This window comes from Scomber scombrus, chromosome 20, assembly GCF_963691925.1.
Source record: "Scomber scombrus chromosome 20, fScoSco1.1, whole genome shotgun sequence".
Lineage (NCBI taxonomy): Eukaryota > Metazoa > Chordata > Actinopteri > Scombriformes > Scombridae > Scomber > Scomber scombrus.
In genome coordinates, this window is record NC_084989.1 from 10253784 (window position 1) to 10274429 (window position 20646).

The 20646-nt window shown below is 40.0% G+C and overlaps 1 protein-coding gene across 1 annotated transcript; it reads left to right on the top strand.

Annotated features, from left to right (window-relative positions):
• The first annotated feature begins 500 nt into the window (after positions 1–500).
• Positions 501–11952, top strand: mtmr6 (myotubularin related protein 6). The gene is made up of 15 exons (XM_062441658.1): positions 501–718; positions 3389–3520; positions 5469–5631; positions 5821–5978; positions 6595–6723; positions 7740–7874; positions 8053–8185; positions 8401–8510; positions 8720–8845; positions 8956–9005; positions 9229–9322; positions 9435–9541; positions 10300–10434; positions 10524–10650; positions 11278–11952. Exons 1-15 carry the CDS (start codon positions 695–697, stop codon positions 11638–11640), a joined length of 1986 nt encoding a protein of 661 aa, XP_062297642.1. The 5' UTR covers positions 501–694; the 3' UTR covers positions 11641–11952.
• Positions 11953–20646: the final 8694 nt, after the last annotated feature.

Here is a 20646-nt window from a genome sequence, read left to right on the forward strand (position 1 = left end):
GTAATGTATTTTGTAGCCTAATACTGGCCAACTTGACTCTCTATTAATCTTGATGCTTGCTGCTATATGTTTACTTTCTGCAATTTGCCATAAACTCTCAAGTATAATTAACGTTTTATTTTACCTTATCAGGCCGGATTACCAACCAGGCAAAGTGGGCAACTGTGCCAAGGATCCAGACCCTCAGGGGGCCCTGAAGGATCCAGGTTCACCATTCACCAACAGTCTGCCATCTGCAAAATTGCAGATTCGTTTATTAATAGTACATGCATGTGAATTGATAGGAAGCCTGAAGGCAACACATGCATCTTGTATAGAAGCCCTGAGCTAAAAAATAAATAGTTTGAATAGTATTTATTTATTGAAATTATATATTATGACATAAAATTGTGCTTATTAATTTCACTTGGGAGAATGCAAGGCTTTTATCTGACTGTGATGTGAAAACATAAAGAAAAAAAGCTACTTATTTTTGAAGAGTCCACACCGGAAGTGCCATAGTAGTGCTTGTCGGGATCTTTACGCGGATGGAGGAGTGAAATAATTGACAATAAACACATATCGTCGGTGCCCGGAGTTTGTCAAAGCGGTTCGTGCAGCAGTTTTTAGCCACCATAATATCAATGATAGAGTTATATCCAGAAGGCGTCGTGTGAAGCTTTGCAGTTGCTGACAGCTGTTTGGACTCGGAGAAATGGAGCATATCCGCACCCCAAAGGTAACGTTAGCTAACATTTTTTGCTAATTGCAGTGGCTCGGATACAGACAGCAGCTCGGCCTTGTGTTTTTAGAGATTTTTCTTTTTCTGGGTGGGGGTTTGCATCTGATTTATATCAATGTTCAGAATACGTTTGCGTGTTTCTATCAAGATAGCATGATGGCTAGCAGGTGTCTTCAGCCAGCAGCTTGAAGTGTCAGACGTGACGAGCATCAGTGAGCTGGTTGTGTGCTTTTTCTCCTCTCCTTGCAGCTGGTAGCTAGGATTCCTCTGTGTAATGCAACTCACTGTATTGCCCTCCCTAATTTGAGTTAACGTCACAATGTCAACCCAGCCAGTACATCAAGTTGTGCTAGATCACTACAGAGACAGATTACAATCTATACATTCAAGCATAATGGCACATTGATGCATCTATGAGACGTCATGTCAGAGCAATGTCTGCATGTTTACTGTTTGAGGCTCTTGAACACTTTAAGATTGGTAATCCTATTAATATAACGTCACAAATAAATTATTGATTTTTGCCAAACTTTGGAATGTTTGACTGGCCAAAACACTAACTGGAGACCAGACTGGAGGCAAAAAAAGCCCCCAAATAGGCAAGAACTGGATACTACTGCAGTACAGAGCTGGCAAAGCATCAGTGGATGATGATATCTGTGGGTTGTGCACTTAAGACAGTGATTGATCCATTGCAACCAGATATTAACTGCGATGACTTTACGATTAGGCTGTATAATCCCATAGATTGCATACACAGTCCATGATTGGTGCTTTTTTTGTACGGTGAAGGAGTGATGTTTTAAAAGAGTTTACCCAATATGTACATTTAAGTACACACCCTCAGATTAAAGCTGAAAGTCAAACATGAATTTAACTTAATAGTCAATTTAAAGACAGCAAAGCAGTCTGCACTATGTTTGGTTTAGCTGGCCCTTCCTCCCATGACATTTACCCCTGGAACTTACTGGACATAAGCCTCAGTGGCTAAAAAGCTGGGGACATGATTCAGGCCTCCACCTAATCTTTTCTAGTGTGTGTGTGTGTGTGTGTGTGTGTGTGTGTGTGTGTGTGTGTGTGTGTGTGTGTGTGTGTGTGTGTGTGTGTTCACAAGGGCGTGTATATTGAAAGGTGAGCTTTCTCTGTCTTGTTAGGAAGCAGTTTGACCTAATTTTGGGGCCCTGGGATAACTACACACTCCAGTAATGTATACATAGCTATAAGGTAACACATTTGTCTATGGAATAAAGCCACACTGGGTTCAGGTGGATGTGACTGGACTTAGACGGGGTGTGGCTCCACTGTCTTAAGCCTGGTTGTTTGCTTGAACCCCTTAGAGGAGAACAGTACTGCTATCACAATGTGTTTCCACTTTGAGTAAGTATAATCACCACCTTGTTATGAGGTCTAAACATTGTGGTCCAGCTAGGAAAAAAAAGAAGCTCCTTTTTAATATGTCAGCATTGTGTTGTTTTTACTTTATTACTTCTTCATGCACATGGTGCCAGGTGTCATCTGGACTGTTTTTCCACTTCAATTAGGGAAATGTTTACAGTTTCATGGCAATCTGACGCTTCGAGGTATAGCTTAGACTGCGTCATTGGTTTGCAAAGAAATGTAAACAGTCACGTCACCAACAATTCTAATGTGATGGTCCCTCTCTCTCTCTCCTCCACTAATTTGCTCGCTCACTCACTCACACCGCTGACTTCCTGTATGTGCTAAGCCTGTATATGACAGAACTGTGTTCTACTAGTTGCTGGGAGACAGAGATCATGTCTTCATATCTGAGAACGACAGGAAAGCGGAAACAAAGAGAGAGAGAGAGGATGTCTGAGTCAACAAGAACCACTGATGTGATGAATCATGGATTTGGACAGTTGGCAACAGCAGCAGTTAACAGTCCAAATCCTAATGTCCAGTAGCCTTTGATCACAGAGTGTAGGTTACTAGTGGCCATCAATGTGCTATTATTTAATATGAGGAGTACCCTTATTCTAATGGATCTTAATGTTCTTAGTGATCTTAGAAAAGATGTTAGAGGAAAACAATACAGCAGGCTGCACATATGTGTAAAAGACATATCGTACATACATATCATTCATCAGCAGTGTTTTTAAAATACATTCTTGTTAATCCTGCCAGACTTTGTTTAAAGGAGTCATGAATGGGCGTTCTGACCACCAAAGCTTATAAAACCTGTTTTTTATTATAGGTAGTGGACCACAACCTTCTTCCTGTGTAAAAACATGTGATGTGGGTAAATGTTCTACTCAGAGTATGGATTGTTTATGTGTGTGGAGTTGGGAGGGGGGGTTGCAAGAACTTAGCAAGTCTACGCCTCAGCTGAATAAGAGATACATTTTGGATAACTGAAAACATCACATTTGTTACATTGTTCAGTTACTACCATCATATCATTATTAGATTTTCCTCTCCCATGTCCAGAAATAATTTGTGGCTCATTATAATGGTGTTGGCAGCTGATGGTGAGGACCAGGTGGTCAGGATTAGATAGAGTGCCAGCTGGAAGCACACACTGTCATTTTGTGACAGGTGTCATTCCTGTTAGCAAAATCCCATCTTTATTTCACTGCTGCCTGTAAAACTTTACATATTTTTTACTACTAGCTGATTAATGCTGTTATTCTTGGTATGTGTTTGCAGGTGGAGCAGGTGCGGCTGTTGGATCGCTTCAGCAACAAATCCACAAATGGCACACTCTATCTCACAGCTACACATCTCATCTTTGTGGAGAGCAGCACTAACAATTCAGCGTCTGCAGCACAGGAGATCTGGGTGAGTGACTGCATTCTGCCAGTTTTACAGATCTAATTCACTTTTCAGCGTCTTCACTACAGACAAAGTCAACTACATATGGATGTGACCGCAGTCAATGTACTGCTGGTACTTTGTTTGATTTCCACTTGCTGAAATGAGACACAAGTCAGAAGTAGGATGGTAGAACTTCATGCATGGTAATAACTGCGGGTAATGGAGGGCACCCATTTGACAAAACTGACCTATTTTTAGTCTAGTTGTTACCTTTCATTAGTCTGCAATAATGTATTATTTATTCACTCCCACATTAGGATAACGTATGCAGTGTAAAATTGCCAGCAGCTACTTGCAAAATCATTGCTGTGGCTGTCAGAAACCTGCAGCTTTTTTCACAGAATTAGTTTCAGCAGGCCAGCATTGTCTCTCTTACTGCTCTTCATTTGCTCTTAATTAAGCTTCAGGATACTTTTGTAGTAATGCAGATTTGTGCTGTGCACATTTGAGCCATATATTTGAGGATTGTTTTATGATATAGCTGAATTATTACTCTTGTAGATACTTTTAAAATGTCTGGTCTGCATTATGGGACAGGATTGTTTTTCTCAAAATGCTTTGTGCAGCAGAACCTGGGTCGTGACCGCCCCCTCCCCCCGCCATCCTTCCTGCTTTAGGTGCTGAAATAAGGCAAAATTTTCTTTTCCTCTTTGTTTTTCTACATATCCTGGTGGAATATGCCATATACTCCTACCAATGCTCAGTGTGTGTTTGTGTATTTGGTTTCTTTGTTAAAATGCCTGTACCCATGTGCCAAGTGCAGCAGCATATGTGTGAGCATTTTTGGTGTTGATTTAGACTGCTGATCAGAGACACAGATAGTTTCTGAGAGTGTTATTGCACCTTATAAAATATTAAACAGCAGTCGACTTGCTGTCCGGATCATGTGTGTGTGTGTGTGTGTGTGTGTGTGTGTGTGTGTGTGTGTGTGTGTGTGTGTGTGTGTGTGTGTGTGTGTGTGTGTGTGTGTGTGTGTGTGTGTGTGTGTGTGTGTGTGTTGTGTGTGTGTGTCACCGGTCATTACCAATGCTGATGAATGTGCATTTTTATTATATACCTTGGTTGGAATCCCTGTGGAGTTCAATCTGTGCTCATTGAATATGGTGATGTGCTGCATTTGTCCTTTTTGCCCTCTGTTCTTTATGATCATGATGAAACAATGCAAGACTGCTGAAACTTTATTTTATGTCCAGAGATTTCAGAGTAGATGTTCTTGACATCCTTTCCTCTTGCAATGTTAACAACCTTATTCATTCTTAAATTGTATCCTTATAAATCTGTACAAGGTATTTCAAGTGCTTCCACCAGTGGAAAAAACACATTTATGTGATGCATATGAACATGCTGTCAGATTTTCTTCATCAGTCCTGTTGTCAGATTTGTGAGCACAGGAGGTATATCAGTGCTATAATATACATAATATCTGTACCTTTTTTATATTGTATTTTGTATTGTATATTTAAAAAATTACTCTTTGGTTTGTAACATAATGATTTGCTTGCTAGGCCACTTAAAACAGTTTCAGACTGCTGATGAGGTTACTGGATAGATACGTGTTAAAGGGTGTGACACTTGTAAAGCCTGACCTACCTGCTTTTTTTTAGTTTACCTGAGGTGTGGAGAGTAATGAAAATTGCAACAGGCTTAATGAGTTTTCCAAACCATTATTTGTTTTTTGATCCTTGCTGATACAGGGCCAAACTGCTTCCTATTATACACTGGTTGTGCATGAATTGAATCCCAAACTATAGTAAAAATGGAGGAATAAAGGGCTTCATAGTAATTATACAGACAACAGCACCTTCCCAACTGTACATTTTCAGCAGTATGCTCCTGTGATTGTTAAATAATTTAGACAACATTAAAAAAACGCCTGATCTAATTCACTCTCTCTTTCCTCTCTTCTCTGTAGATTTTGCACCACCATATAGCCTCTGTTGATAAGCTCTCCCTGACCACCACAGGCTGTCCACTGGTCATTCAGTGTCGGAACTTCAGATTGGTTCATTTTGTGGTACAGAGAGAAAGAGACTGCCATGACATCTACAGCTCGCTGTTGCGTCTTCTGCGGCCTGGTGGGTTTCAGTGTGTGTCTGTGTGTGTATTTATCCTTTTATTAAAAAAGCATCTGTGACCTCCCATCCACTCTCTCCTCTTTCTCCCCATTTACATTTTTTAAAATCATTTTTAGACATGTAACAGATATTCTGTTTATTTGCATACATACACAGTGTCCTCATATTTTGCTGTGTTTTCTCGGGCAGTATCCTATGAGGAGCTCTATGCATTCTCCTACAACCCCAAACAGAACGACCAGCAGCGAGAGGAAGGATGGCAGCTCATCGACCTGGGGGCAGAGTTTGAAAGGATGGGCGTCCCCTGCGACCAATGGCAGCTCACCGACGTCAACAGAGACTTTAAGGTAGATGATTGACCGTATCTCATAAACTGTGAGTGTTTTCGACTGATGGTGCCACTTTGTGAAGACTGTAGGCCTGTTGGAGGCAAAATCTAAGAAGAACATTTGTGGTGCCAGACTTTTATGTAACATCACAGCTTTTTCTATAACCAAGACTGACACCTGCTGACAGTGACTGCTACCCTGATACTGCCTCCGTGTGCCATAAACCTGCTATTAAGACAAACAGAAGTAGGAGTTCCTTAATGTCACATGATTACTGAGCAATACATCTTGGGCTTTTTTTGTCACATAGTATTCTTTAGTGTATCTTGGGCAAACATTGCCCAGGCTTGTCTGCCTAAATGTGTGGCAAGATATGTTGTAATAAGGTAGTTGTGACTGCGGGTGTGGTAGTAGAGTTCAGTTGCTACAGCATATTGGTGAAATAACAACACATTTACATAAGGAACAGTTTGTTTTTAGGGCAGAATCATCTGTTGTTTTGGACTACTGGCTAATGAATTATGATATCCGCACATTATTTCACTGTTCAGGGTAATGCTTACAAACCAAGAGATGTTTGTGAGTATCTATGTCTCTATATGAGCTTGTATATGTTTTTTCTTTTTTTCCCTAGGTGTGTGAGACATATCCACGTGACCTGTATGTTCCCATCACTGCCAGTAAGCCTATCATTGTGGGGAGTTCCAAGTTCAGAAGCAAAGGACGTTTTCCTGTGCTAACATACTTCTACCAAGAGAAGAAGGTATGAGGATGTGAAAACCTGCACACAATATGAGTTGCAAAAGTAGCACATGAACTGAGGACCATTATAGTAATTCTTGACAGTTATTTTTCTACTTTTTTTGTATTTTTTACTGAATTTGGTTTGCTCTTTGTGTATGTTGTGCTAGTTTATAAAGGGAGTGTCAGGAAAAAATGTCAACCATGGACAGTAATAAAAACTGCTACTTCAGTTTTAGTGTCATACAAGTTTCCATATTGAGGTTTTCCAGAGGGTGGCGCTAGAGGAAGGGCCATAGCATACTGAAAGCAGAAGTGGTCCTTTAAGCCAATTTGTCTGGGGGTCCATGAGATTTCAGAGAAGTGTGGACAACAGTTGACAAGATATCTTCTTCTGTACTAAAATATCAGAGGGACTGATGGACAGACATGGCTATCATTGCGTCCTGCAAAATAAAAATTATGCACATGATGACTTTATAATCAGTATTTGCATGTACCCTCATGCTAATGCATTTTATAATTGAAAGGGTATGAAGTGTGCGTGGTGTGTGTGTGTGTGTGTGTGTGTGTGTGTGTGTGTGTGTGTGTGTGTGTGTGTGTGTGTGTGTGTGTGTGTGTGTGTGTGTGTGTGTGTGTGTGTGTGTGTGTGTGTGTGTGTGTTCTCTACTATTTCCAGTAGATCGTGAAAGTCCTCCCTACTTTTTATTGCACTTCTGCCACTATCAATTTCATTCATGTGTTAACTTGGAAAAACAAATGGTTAGCACTTTATTCAATCAATGCATGTTTGGCACATTGACTAAACCTGATGTTTTCACAGAATGGATATAAACACAGCCTACATACTGCACTATAAAGTGGTTTAGTCATCAGTTATCCATTGAGAATCCACACATGGTTATGGTAGACTTGTGGAGTTACATTGTAAGTGAGCTATGGAGGGAGGTAATAATAAGTGTCATTGTTTGTTGATAATGCAGCAGCAGTGTTTTTCATTTATTGTATTTGATCAGTGTTGTGTATTCTCACACACAGGCAGCAGTGTGCCGGTGCAGCCAGCCTCTCTCTGGGTTCAGTGCACGATGCTTGGAGGATGAGAGCTTGCTGCAGGCCATCAGCAAAGCCAATCACAACAGCCGATTTGTCTACGTCATGGATACCAGGCCAAAGGTGAGGTGGTGACACCCAGAAACAAAGCCCTTCTCCTGTTAGCATTCTTAAGTTTATTTTTATTCAATAAGCTCAAATTTTAATGCTTTAAATGTACACTACATAAACACTGTTTGAAAACAGAGCAAGCAGAAGATTTGCAATTATTTTGTCTTTATCTAATTTTCCTGTTGTACAGTTGAATGCGCTGGCTAACCGAGCAGCAGGTAAAGGTTACGAAAACGAGGACAACTATTCAAACATCCGCTTCCAGTTCGTCGGCATCGAAAACATCCACGTAATGAGGACCAGCCTGCAGAAATTACTTGAAGGTTAAAAACATCGCCTCACACACCAGCACATACAGTATTCAAAACTGACATTGTATTTCTTCAATGGGATGTGGAAAGACAGGACTGCACCTGTAAATAGTGTTACATAATGAGCTTTGTTTTGTTTCAAGATTAAGAACGACTCTTTTATAGTAATTTAGACAAAGTAGAAGTAGCAGTAGTAATAATATTCTCTGGTTGGTTGTGTTTGTCAGTGATAGGAACCCGGTCTCTCTCCATGAGTGACTATCTGGTGGGTCTGGAGAGCTGTGGCTGGCTGCGGCATATCAAAGCTGTTGTGGATGCAGCTATCTTTCTTGCAAAGGTAAATCTGTCCATTTCTCTACAAGTGCATTTAATTGCAACATTAACTTTGTTTTATTCCATGATATTGAAGTATTTCTCTAGAAGTAATATGGTGGATAATGAGCTGCTTTGTTTTTTTTACAGTATCACTTAATGACTCACTGTGATAATATTTAAGCCTTCTTCACTCACTAACCTCGGCCATCCATTCACACTCTTGACCCCCAGGCGGTGACCGTGGAGGGAGCCAGCGTGTTGGTTCATTGTTCAGACGGTTGGGACAGAACAGCCCAGGTCTGCTCTCTGGGGTCACTGCTCATGGACCCCTACTACCGCACCATCAAGGGCTTCATGGTACCAGCCGCAAAATCGCTCTTTCTTTCAGCAGATAATTTTGGTAGAATTTGTATCTTTTCCTTCATACTTGCTTTTTTCTCACTTTGTTGGGTAATGCGTTTTTTTAGGTACTGATAGAGAAAGACTGGATCTCCTTTGGCCATAAGTTTGCAGACAGGTGAGCTTTCATCTGGATCGTACTGTAACTGTTTAAACCCCAATTTTATCAGTTATAATTTGGTGTTTTATTGCTTGACATATACACTGCGTATTTACTATTCATACTACATAATTGATTTGTTAGTTATATATACTATCACATACTATTTATACACATACTAAATAGTTATCTTGTATATGTTTAAGTATAATTTACATGTTTTTGAATTGTGTACCTGTAGGTGTGACCAATTGGACGGAGATCCAAAGGAAGTGTCTCCAATCTTCACTCAGTTCCTGGAGTGTGTGTGGCAGCTGACCGAGCAGTTTCCACAGGTGTGTGCTGCATGTCATGTGTATTGTATTTTACATGTGTCACTCTCACCACCATCACTTTTATTGTATTTATTTTATGATAAAAGTCTTTTTTCTTTCTTTTTTTAATTAGGCGTTTGAGTTCAGTGAGTGGTTCCTGCTGCAGATCCACGAACACGTCCACTCCTGTCAATATGGCAACTTTCTCAGCAACAATCAGAGACAGAGAGAGGATCTGCAGTGAGTCCAACACGCATATGTTTGTATTGAGTAGATGTTTACACGTTTTTCTGTGTCAATCCGGAAGTTCTCTCTGCTTTATGGCTTAAACAAATGAGGGACGTTTTATCAGCTCCCTACATCAAAAGAAAGTCATCATTCAAAACATACCCAAATGAACCTGTATGGCTGCACCTGTTACCATCAGAACTGTCCCTACCCTAAAATATAGCTATGAGAATGCTTACTCTTACTGTACTTTTTCTCACACACAAGAATAGGAATACAGACACATAAATATACATATTGCTGTTACATTGGTTGTTTTCACCTTCCAATGCTAATTTTCCTGTATCAAAACTTCCTCATTATTTTACTAGGCTAACACAACCACTTCTTATTGCAGATGGCAGGTCACAGGTGTGATAAACACACCATCACACTACCTACCTACTCTGCTCTGTTAGTTTTCAGTACATCAAAAGTTAAAAGAAGAAGACTGAAAAATTATGATTTTACACCCAAATAAACCAGATTCACATATAAAGAAAGGGTTGCAAACAATTCTTTTAATTTGTTGTATTGGTTGTATTTCTCTTGCCTGAGATAAGAATGAAGTCAAACATGATTTTTACAGTTTAGCAAATATATATACATTTATGACTCTGCTGTGAGCTTCCTGTGTCATGAAAATGAGACTGAGTTGAGTTTTTGAACGCTTGAACAATTACCCCATTGGAGTCTGTTTGAATTAATGTGTTTTATGTTTTACGTTCCAGGCTGAGAGAACGGACTCATTCACTGTGGGCATATTTAATGAGCGAAAAACAGAATTACCTGAATCCATTCTACAGCCCTGCGTACTCTGAAGCACACCCTGTGCTGGAGCCCTCCACCCTGCCCTACCATTTCAAGTCAGTACAACCAGGTTTACATTTGTATTGTTTAAGCCACACTAGGAGGGTTGTCTAACTCTGTGTTTGTGTGCACCTGTGTTTCCAAGGTTCTGGAGAAACATGTACCACCAGTTTGATAGGTCAATGCACCCACGTCAGTCCATCCTTAAAACCATTTTGACCCTGAGAGAGAACAGCCGCAAGACAGAGAGCACCCTGCAAGAACTGGAGAGTGTGAGTTCACACACACACACACACACACAGACACAGACACAAATATGTTGAAGTTGAGTCAGTGAAGATATCTTGTGGTTTTATACATTCAGTATTGATAAACATTGTTGTCTTTTTTATTCTTGAAATAAATCCATTAACTACAGAAGCTTAAAGCTGCCATGATTGCTTTTTAAAAAAATTTTTATCTGATTATCCTGAGATCATGAGGTAATTATCTTGTGTGGATAACAGAGTTGTTTTTCTTGTGATATCCGGGAAACAAATGGTATAGAAAAAGACTTCCATTGTTTTAACAAGATAACAAGATATTTATCCTTAATGATGAATATGGTTATCTTGAGATAACATAATTACAACCAGCTGCCCTCAGTTACTGTACATCATTTATCAGCTTATCAAAAAACATTTCTGTAGATATAGTATACATAAAAACTCATTTTCAGCACCATCACAGATTTTACTTATTACTTTTGGACCATTTTATATACTATAATACTATAATACATATTTAGACTATGTGTTTTTTTTTATACTGCAGTGGGCTTTTAGAAATGGTCAAAAGATGAAGCGGTACATATTCATCTGAATAAAAACGACTTTCCCTGTGTTGTCTTGTCTCGCCAGAGGCTCCGCCAGCTTGGTGTGACCCCCATCACGACCGCTGACCTGCCTGCACCTCCTCCAACCAGAGATCAACACTCTAACACCAACACCCTCCCGCCACGTCCAGACTCCCTAATTCTGGGGGCGCCTATCAACCACAAAGAGGTGCAGCGGCAGGAGGACGACAACAACGACGAACAGGAGGAAGTGGGCGAGGAGGCCACTGAGAGCATAGACACCGAGCGGACAGTAGAGGGCAGCAGTGGCACAGAGAGCAGGAAGCAGAGCTATGGAGAGCTGGAAGGGACATACAACAGCGAGCTGGCCAAAGAAGAGCCAGCTGTTGTCAGTCTGGAGTTTGGAGTGGCACGCATGTCCTGCTGAGACCAAACTGGGGGATTGTGGGATACTGAGGGACACGCGCAATCTGAAGGCTTACTGAAAGTGTGTGCGTGTTGGTGTGGTGGGAGGGGGGCTGTGGTTCTGTATGTGATTATGTGCTGATTACGCAATGGTCCTTAATGGGCCGAGTGGATGAAATTGTATGTCTGTATAGTCAAAATCTCTATGGAAAGCGCCATTATTATGTCATATACTGCACCTATAGAAAAATAACGTGTTTTTTTATGAATGTTGAAAAGCTCTATAGAGAATTAATGAACAGAATAAGAGAATAAATTCATCCTCAAGAAAATGGTCAGTCTTCTACTTTGTTCATTTTTACAACATCTGGTCTTGATCATATTTGTGTGTATGTGTACGTATGGACATGCATGTATCTATGCTCTAAAAAATATACAGTGTGCATAATGGGCAAAATTCAGCACTGTGCAGTCCTGATATTTCATAGTCAGTGTCATGTTAATCAGATTAACATATAACCTAATTTCTTGACATAAAAACCCATAATAAATCAAGAATTTTCATCTCCTCTGAGGGCTCACATCCAGCCTAATCTCAATGTCAGTTGTGACCTGATCTGATTTAGCTCCAATCTGACTGATTGAAAAAAGATAAAACGTAAAACTGGAAATGACGCTGACTGCGTTGTACTACTAACTGCATCAGACTAAATCCAGTTTGATTTAGTAGACACTGGTCATTTCACTTATTTAAAGCTCCCTCCGGACATATTTTAAGACATAAAAACACTCTACTTTGAATAATAGTGTCTGACATGGTGTGTCCACCAAAATAAATTCTACTACCTCATTAGAAATTCTCATTGTAAATCCACAATCTATGAATATGCAAGTATGGATCATTTCAAAAGTTTATGCACACAAGATGTCTACGTCACTGGCTGTATGGTTTAAATTTCCCTGTGATGTCACAAATCATTCTCATAATGAAACCCCATTAACTGTTATTTAAGGTAAGCACAGACAAACTTTCCACTTTCAGAAAATGTCAAACTGTACAAACATCCAAGTGAAGTAACAATAAGCAAAGCAAATTTTTGATTGGAGAGGGACTTCAACTACTACTGTGGCAGTCGACAAATGAACTGTGATGGCCAGACAACTCAGAAGAGGTTCAGTTGTCAGCTGTCACCCATATTGATCATTTAATCCTATTTTACATCTCACATTGATCAGATAATCAGACTTACTAATGTGCATTGATACCAAAATCCTATTGGTTGTCCCTGTCTGCCTAAGCCAGTGATTTATTTATGACAGATGACCCTTTGCAGGGGTCACTGTCACAGTAATGTCAGCAGCAGACAAGGCCTAAGGTCAATGAGTCTGCTTGTCAAGGTACTGTAAAATGTAATTCGTGACTCCACTGCAGAGTTCTTCAGATTTTATAACACTGTCCATAAATTATCTATATTTCATTTTTCTTTAGTAATTCTGATGATCTACAAATCCAAATTAAGTTGCTTGATATGACCAAATAAAAGTAATTGTATTTATTATAGGAACCAGTAAAATAATTCATGCTTGATAGCTTGAATCCATTTTTTTTAATGCCTCAGTTTCTTCTAGTGGAGAGTGGTAAGTATTTTACTGAAGAAGTTCCGAGGATGTAGCACATGAATTGAGGTCAGAAGTTCACATATATACATTTTTGAGCCAAAAATGTACAAATTCTGTGTTAAATCCAGACTATGGTTGTAACTTTGCTTCATATCAGAGCTCAGAAAGGATTTGATCTTCATCGGATTTGATTTACTGTACAAGCAAACATCAAACCTCAATCAAGATTGCTTCAGATGAGCAAGATGTAAAAAATAACCTGGAGGATGTCAGGACAGAATGAATGTGTGATGTGTCTCTCTGTTCTGCAAATTAATAACAGTTAGATTTTATTTGTGCAGTGCCTCCCATGACACTCATAGCAACTATGCATAAGTTCACAACACCAAACACTGTTTATTCTGCTGTGTTTTATCAAGCCTGTGTGCTTCTGAATACTTTATGGAACTTGTGCTCGCAGCATTGACAGTGAACTAGCTCCCCTGTAAATAACACTCTCTTCATCGTCCTTAAATACTGTAGGAATAGATGAAGTGTTGTGCTTACACACAAATACACACATTCACCCAGCAATCAGACAAAGTGTCCATTAGCCTCAGAGCAAATAAAAGAATCATTCTTGAGCTGCAGATACTCGCAAGAAAGATACACTGGCAGTGCATTGTGGCTTGTGTTCCACCATACCACTGTGTAAAGGAAGGAAAAGACATTAACTGGTGCATATAGTCCGAAAAAAATTAGTAGGGGTTTTACGTTTGTCCCACGACACATTGTCTTATTTGGGTATGTTAACGCATCTCGAACAGTGTGTCACTGCTGTTCCTTTCACAGATGTCTTGCTGTAGCCTACTTGTGCATTAAACATTAAGAAGTCTCATCCAGTGCAAGCTGCTGAGGACTCTCACAGGCCTCTGAATCATTCAGATGAATACAGCACGCCATGCTGGTAGAACACTCCTGAGGACTAGGAGGAAATACTGTACTTACACTCAACATAAACACATCATGCAAAATGTCCATATAAATACAGGCAGCACACATAGATATTCATACTGTATACAGCAGGGGTATTCAATTAAAATTAACTGAGGTCCAACTTGTGAAAAGTTCCTCAAGTGAAGGTCCGGAACGTCCTAATGTTTGGGTTATTTTTCAGTACCTTGAAGTAGCATTGTAGTTACATCAGCATCTGTGTTTAGTGGGTAGATTGTAGACTGATTTCCTTTTTATTATATCAAATTAAGATGGCATTTTAAAATAAAGTGCATTACAGAAAGCTTTTGATTGTGCTTCTAAAATAAAGTTCTGAGTTTAAAAAAAAGAAAAAAAAGAATCCCTTTTAACTTTTAAACTTAACCTAAATTTAAATCAGCTATTTTCTGTGCCCTCACTGTTGATTTGAGTGGGTGTTTTGTCTCATAGTGGCGCTTAACATTGCTGCTTTTAATAATGGTCGCTGTGTTAGAACAAATGAGACATACAGTTAGTTAGTGCAAAATATGTGTCAGTGTGTGTGGAGGATCTATGTAAACTTGGTTCCCTTTGATGTCTCACTAAAAAATGTACCTGCAGATATTTCATAAATTGTCTAATATCAACTTTTTTAAATATTAGAAATTGGCAACTGCATTTCTCTATTTAGTATCACATGACACACATCTTTTCTCATCTACAGTTTTTAAAATATAGCCACAACATATTGCTCCTGATCAATCCTCTGTAATTGTGTACTGTACTTAACAGAAGTATAAAATTATTTCATGGTGGATATTTTGACTTGTGTAATATTAAAATTGTGCCAAGAAAGGGCATTGACTTGAATTCAATTGTGGAGTGGCATGCGTCCTGTCTTCCAACTATGTCAACTGCTTTTGTTTCACATCTCACCTCACAAACACAAATCATGCCAGAGATGACACTTGTTGTGTGACTGGAATTAAAGCCCAGACTTTTTTTCTTTTTCATTGGAAAGTACAAGATTCTGGGTTAAGAATAAGTCACATGTAGATAAAACATTTTACTGGATGATAGTGGGGTTTTTTTTCAGTGCTTGTTACTGAATTCAAACACAGATCAAATTTGACCCACAAACACTAATGGTGTAATTGTAAACCCTTTTCAAATACAATAGCGCTCTGCTCTATTTATGTTTTCTCGGGATGCCACACCAGTGAACAAGTATACACAATACCAGCACCCTGCAACTGGAACACCTAAATGGAACAGAGCCAACATTATTAATTACACCTGGGCTTTTTGTGCCACAAAGACTCATATTATTGTCTGTGAATCAGGTCAGTAATTTGTGCAGGAAAACTTTGCACTGAGACAATTTCATAAAATGAATAAACATAGCAGACCCACACCTTACCTTATAGGTGTCTTTTGAGTGTAAAAGTGTTTGAGGTGTGTATTCTTAGATGGCTTAATAACACTTGTTTATTACAAAAGTAACAAAAGAGCACAGCGGGTAATCCTAGGGGGCTTAATACTGCACACACATACTAGCATGGTTTAATCTGGACCCTTGAAGACCCCCTGTCCTGGAACAACCTGACCATTAGGCCCCCTGTAGAGATGATGATGATGATGATGATGGTGATGATGATGATGATGATGATGATGATGATGATGATGATGATGATGATGATGATGATGATGATGATGATGATGATGATGATAAGTATGCCATGTGTTCCTGTACAGCACTACCAGAACAGATCAGTTAGACAACCAGCCACACTTGAGCCTTGTTTTCATTGCAAATATTTTACATATATATGTGTGTAACGGGTGTGGAAGTGGTAGGACCCAATAGCAGCACAGAACCAGGGAGCAGTTTGAAATGATCTTTATTATATAAAGCAAGGTAACAGAACAGGTATCTGGCAGGATGTGTAGGTGGGCAGGATGGGCTAAATGTCACCAAAGACACAGAGTTGGCAGCAGGTAAGACAATGCCAGTAGCACTCATGGACATGAGGTTGACCAAGCTGGAGTTTCTGGGCTCTCCTGACAGGATCGAAGCCAGAGGACGCCACACAGCCACAGGGAAACATGATTGAGTTCAAGTTAAGACTATTGTATTTGCGGTGTAAACCTTTTCCTCATTACTGTTGTTGGTATGAAGAGCATAACCAAGGGAATATAACACAGACAGACTTTTGCTCTATTGTTTCCCCTTCTATTTTATTCCGCATTATTTATAATAATTCAATAATGCTGGAACCTGGTATTTTTTATATTGTACATAAGGTTTTGGAGAGCTGGAGCCTGAAGACACAATAAATGTTTGCAATTGATGATTTGCAGTTTTTATCTTGATTTATTAGGTTTGCACTATAAATTTAAGCTTGCCACTGTTGTGTAAGCAGACTGGATTCAACAAAGAAGAGATCGTGATGGTTGCAACACAGTTTTATTTACCATCTCATGATAGTCAGTTAATTAAAGTTGAATGAAAACACAAAAGCTTCATGACCTGGAGGCAGTGGAACAGAACAGGTTTTACAGAAACTGCAGCCAATCGTAGTTGCGGTATGGAATTTTCTCAAACTAAAATTAGTTGCATCTTTGTAACATAAGGAAGGGCTGCAGACTATTATTTTAAATACCCATACTAAACCAGATTAATTATTAACCACTGGAGATTAGGTGAGGTAGCTAACACACACGCAGAGATAAACTTTTCAATGACTGAAATTGTATTTATTTCTCTGGTTGACTTTTCAAATAAAACAATAAGATTGAACACAGGATTGTTGAATGATTACAGTTGATTTACGCGGTTGGGAAACTATTGCTCTCCCTGACAGCCAATAAATCAAAGACCTACGACTGCCAGCGTGGGAGAAACGCAGCAGAATCACATCACACAAATATCACCTACACAGGTGAGAAGATTTCACAATTCCAACATAAGTCAAAATAAATCTTAAATTACTGCATCCTCCACTTTTTGTATTTAAGTCTAAATATGGCTCCAACAATGACATTTAAACAGAACTAGGCAAGTTACAAAGGGTTTCTGTTGGTTTTAAGGCTACCTAGATGTTGATATCATTACATCATCTTATCAAATAACATATTCACCCATCCATCTACCCATCTTTCCATGCATTGCCTCTGTGTCACACACACACACACACACACACACACACACACACACACACACACACACACACACACACACACACACACACACACACACACACACACACACACACACACACACACACACACTTTTAATATAACATCAATATTTGCATCCAGAGGCTATTTACTTGCAGAGCATGGAGAGTGTAAAAGCACATTCAGCAGCTATAATGCAAAGGAGGCAAACATTATGCATGCACACTCAGACAAGCCATATTATTAGAAAAAACAAGGAGAGCTAGAGAGGCTGAGAGAGAAAATGTCCTCTAACTGTCCCACTTAGTGCTGAGCTTCACTCAGGGGGCTGAAATGGGAACCCTATTTAGACAGATGGGGAGGAAAGAGATGGTGTGTGTGTGTGTGTGTGTGTGTGTGTGTGTGTGTGTGTGTGTGTGTGTGTGTGTGTGTGTGTGTGTGTGTGTGTGTGTGTGTGTGTGTGTGTGTGTGTGTGTGTGTGTGTGTGTGTGTGTGTGTGTGTGTGTGTGTGTGTGTAAAGATAATAGGGCGGGTGTCTGCCTTCTCTTTCTCAGATACAGAAAGGAATCATTAGGTCATGAAGAAAGCACATTTTATCAAACTAAATTCAACCAGAAATATCCATAGAAAGGCACTATCTGTCATTCTTTAGCCTAACATTTACCTCAACATATAAAGGTTAATGCCAAAACAACCTGTCAGTATTGACTGGTTGTAGTATCTTGGCATTGTTCTCCAAACCCTGTTTCTTTCCCACCAAATAAAGTTTCACATAGGTGGCAGATTATACTAAAATTATAATATTGTGTGTATAGATGTACTGATTTAATGATTTTGAAATACTTTAAACAGCACAACAATGTGCATTTCCACCCTAAGGACTCATCATAATCCTTTGTTTTATCATGTGATAACTGAGCCCACTCACAAGTATCCACTCATCAATCCACCAGCCATCTGCTGCTCAGTGTCAGTTTCAAGTCTGTCCAATAGCCAGCTGACCTGCTAGAATAGCTGTGGGGCATTCTGCTTGAGACGTACCTGAAAAACCTGCACACTTGCTGGGTGACTGACTTGACTCTGAGCGGACAGATTATCTATCTTTTCGGGGGAGAGCATAAGGAAGATATGCTTCAGTGCTTCACTCTGGGGAAGCCCTCAAAATGTGTTTGTGTGGGTGTGAGCGTGTCTGTGGATCTGTGAGGTTGAGTGTATGTGTGTGTGTGTGTTGCCTTGGGCAAATGAATGCAGACATTGTTTGATAGCAGTGGGCTGGAAGAGGAGAGCCTGTGCCCACGGTGACTGAGGAGGAGGAGTAGGAGGAGAGAGAAAAGGAGCAGGGGAGGGAGGGAGGGAAGGAAGGAGGGAGGAGGAGGTTCGTAAGTGGGTCGGGGTATCAGGGAGATTCATGGGGGGTTGGGTAGATAGAATAGGCAGTAAAAAGAGCACCCATTGTAGATCATGCTTAGTATGAAAAACCGGGTGAACATTGGGTGAAACCAACATCTGATATACACAAAATGATCATCAACCTACAGAAACAATAGCTCAACAGGAGAGATTGAGAGAATCCTCTTAAAATGTTTTTTCAATGAACTCACAGTTTATCTTAGCATAATTTGCAGAATCACTTACTTAATCAACATACACTTGAACCATGCATATATGTATATCATATATGTGTACAATATAGAGAAAAGGACAATAACAAGGCAACAAGTTGAGGCTATACACTGCTCTTTTTCTGCACTTTGTGAAAGTTAATTGTTCTACGTGCCCACAGGAACTCTGCTGGTTGCCAAGGTGGGAGCTCACAGTATAGCTATGCGAAAAGAAAAATTGTCATAACACACACACATAATAAGTTTCTCTGCATGTTAAATTGATGAAAATTCTCTCTCTCTCTCTCTCTCTCTCTCTCTCTCTCTCTCTCTCTCTCTCTCTCTCTCTCTCTCTCTCTCTCTCTCTCTCTCTCTCTCTCTCTCTCTTATATGGTGTGATAGTGATAATTGATTGTAATAATGACAATATTCTGGTAGTATACATTTATTAAATTAAATTAATTAAACAAAAGAGCACTTCAGCCAAAGAGGGTAAAGGGGCGGCAGCTCAAGCCACTTGAGCTGCTGTGTGTGCTTGTCCCTGTTTAGGATGATAGAATGACAGTTAGATGTGTTGTCATACTTCTCAGATACCTGGCACTGTGGGTCCATATGGAGGAGGGCTCAAGGCCATATGGCCTATATGTCTTGCCCAAACTGGAGTGTGTGTGTGTGTGTGTGTGTGTGTGTGTGTGTGTGTGTGTGTGTGTGTGTGTGTGTGTGTGTGTGTGTGTGTGTGTGTGTGTGTGTGTGTGTGTGTGTGTGTGTGTGAGCGTGTGTGCACCCAACAGCGATGAAATAGTTTTTCTAAATCATATCCAGATTAAGTCCCTGATGATCAGCAGGTCTTGTATTTGAGTCCTCTAATTCAGGCTTCTGACATGCTTATTTTTGTTGACTTTGAGCTTTTCCATGCTGACACACACACACGCACACACTAACATGCACACACGCACACAGGCACGCACACACACACACACACACACACACACACACACACACACACACAAAATGTAATCAAAATATTATCATCTAAAATGTATGCTGTTTGGATGTCTGCTTTCACTTGTTCGATTTTTCACCACCTTCATGGCCTATGTTCACCAGACATGTATAAAAAACATCAAATCCAAACAAGTATGCGAGCAGTCTTTATAATTAGCCATTCCACTCTGTCTCATGACCCACTGAGAACGCTCACATAAACATATTGAACTCATGTCTAATCCATCATAATGCATCACTGGGTGTGTATGTCTACTTATTTGCACAGACACACTTGATACATGTACAACACACACAGGGATGGAAATCAGTAAATACAGAGCTTGAAAATTGATGAACAGTTAAAAGAAAAGAGCAAACAGTACATTGGTGACAGGAAGGTGGAGGAAGAGAGGAGGAAGAGGATGGGGGAGGGAGTGGAAGACAGACACTGGCGCCCCGCCAACGTTGACGAAAGCTGCTTAGCCCACCCAGTTGCCATGGATACAGAGAGGAGCAGCACCCAGCATGTGTGTATGTATGCTTGTGTGTGTGTATGAGAGAGAGAGAGAGAGAGAGAGAGAGAGAGAGAAAGAGAGGGAGGGGAGGGAGACAGAGAGAGAAAACCAGCAGGCAGGCGTTAGAGCAAGTCAGAGTGGGAGTGAAAGAGCACCAGGCAGCAGAGTGGAGAG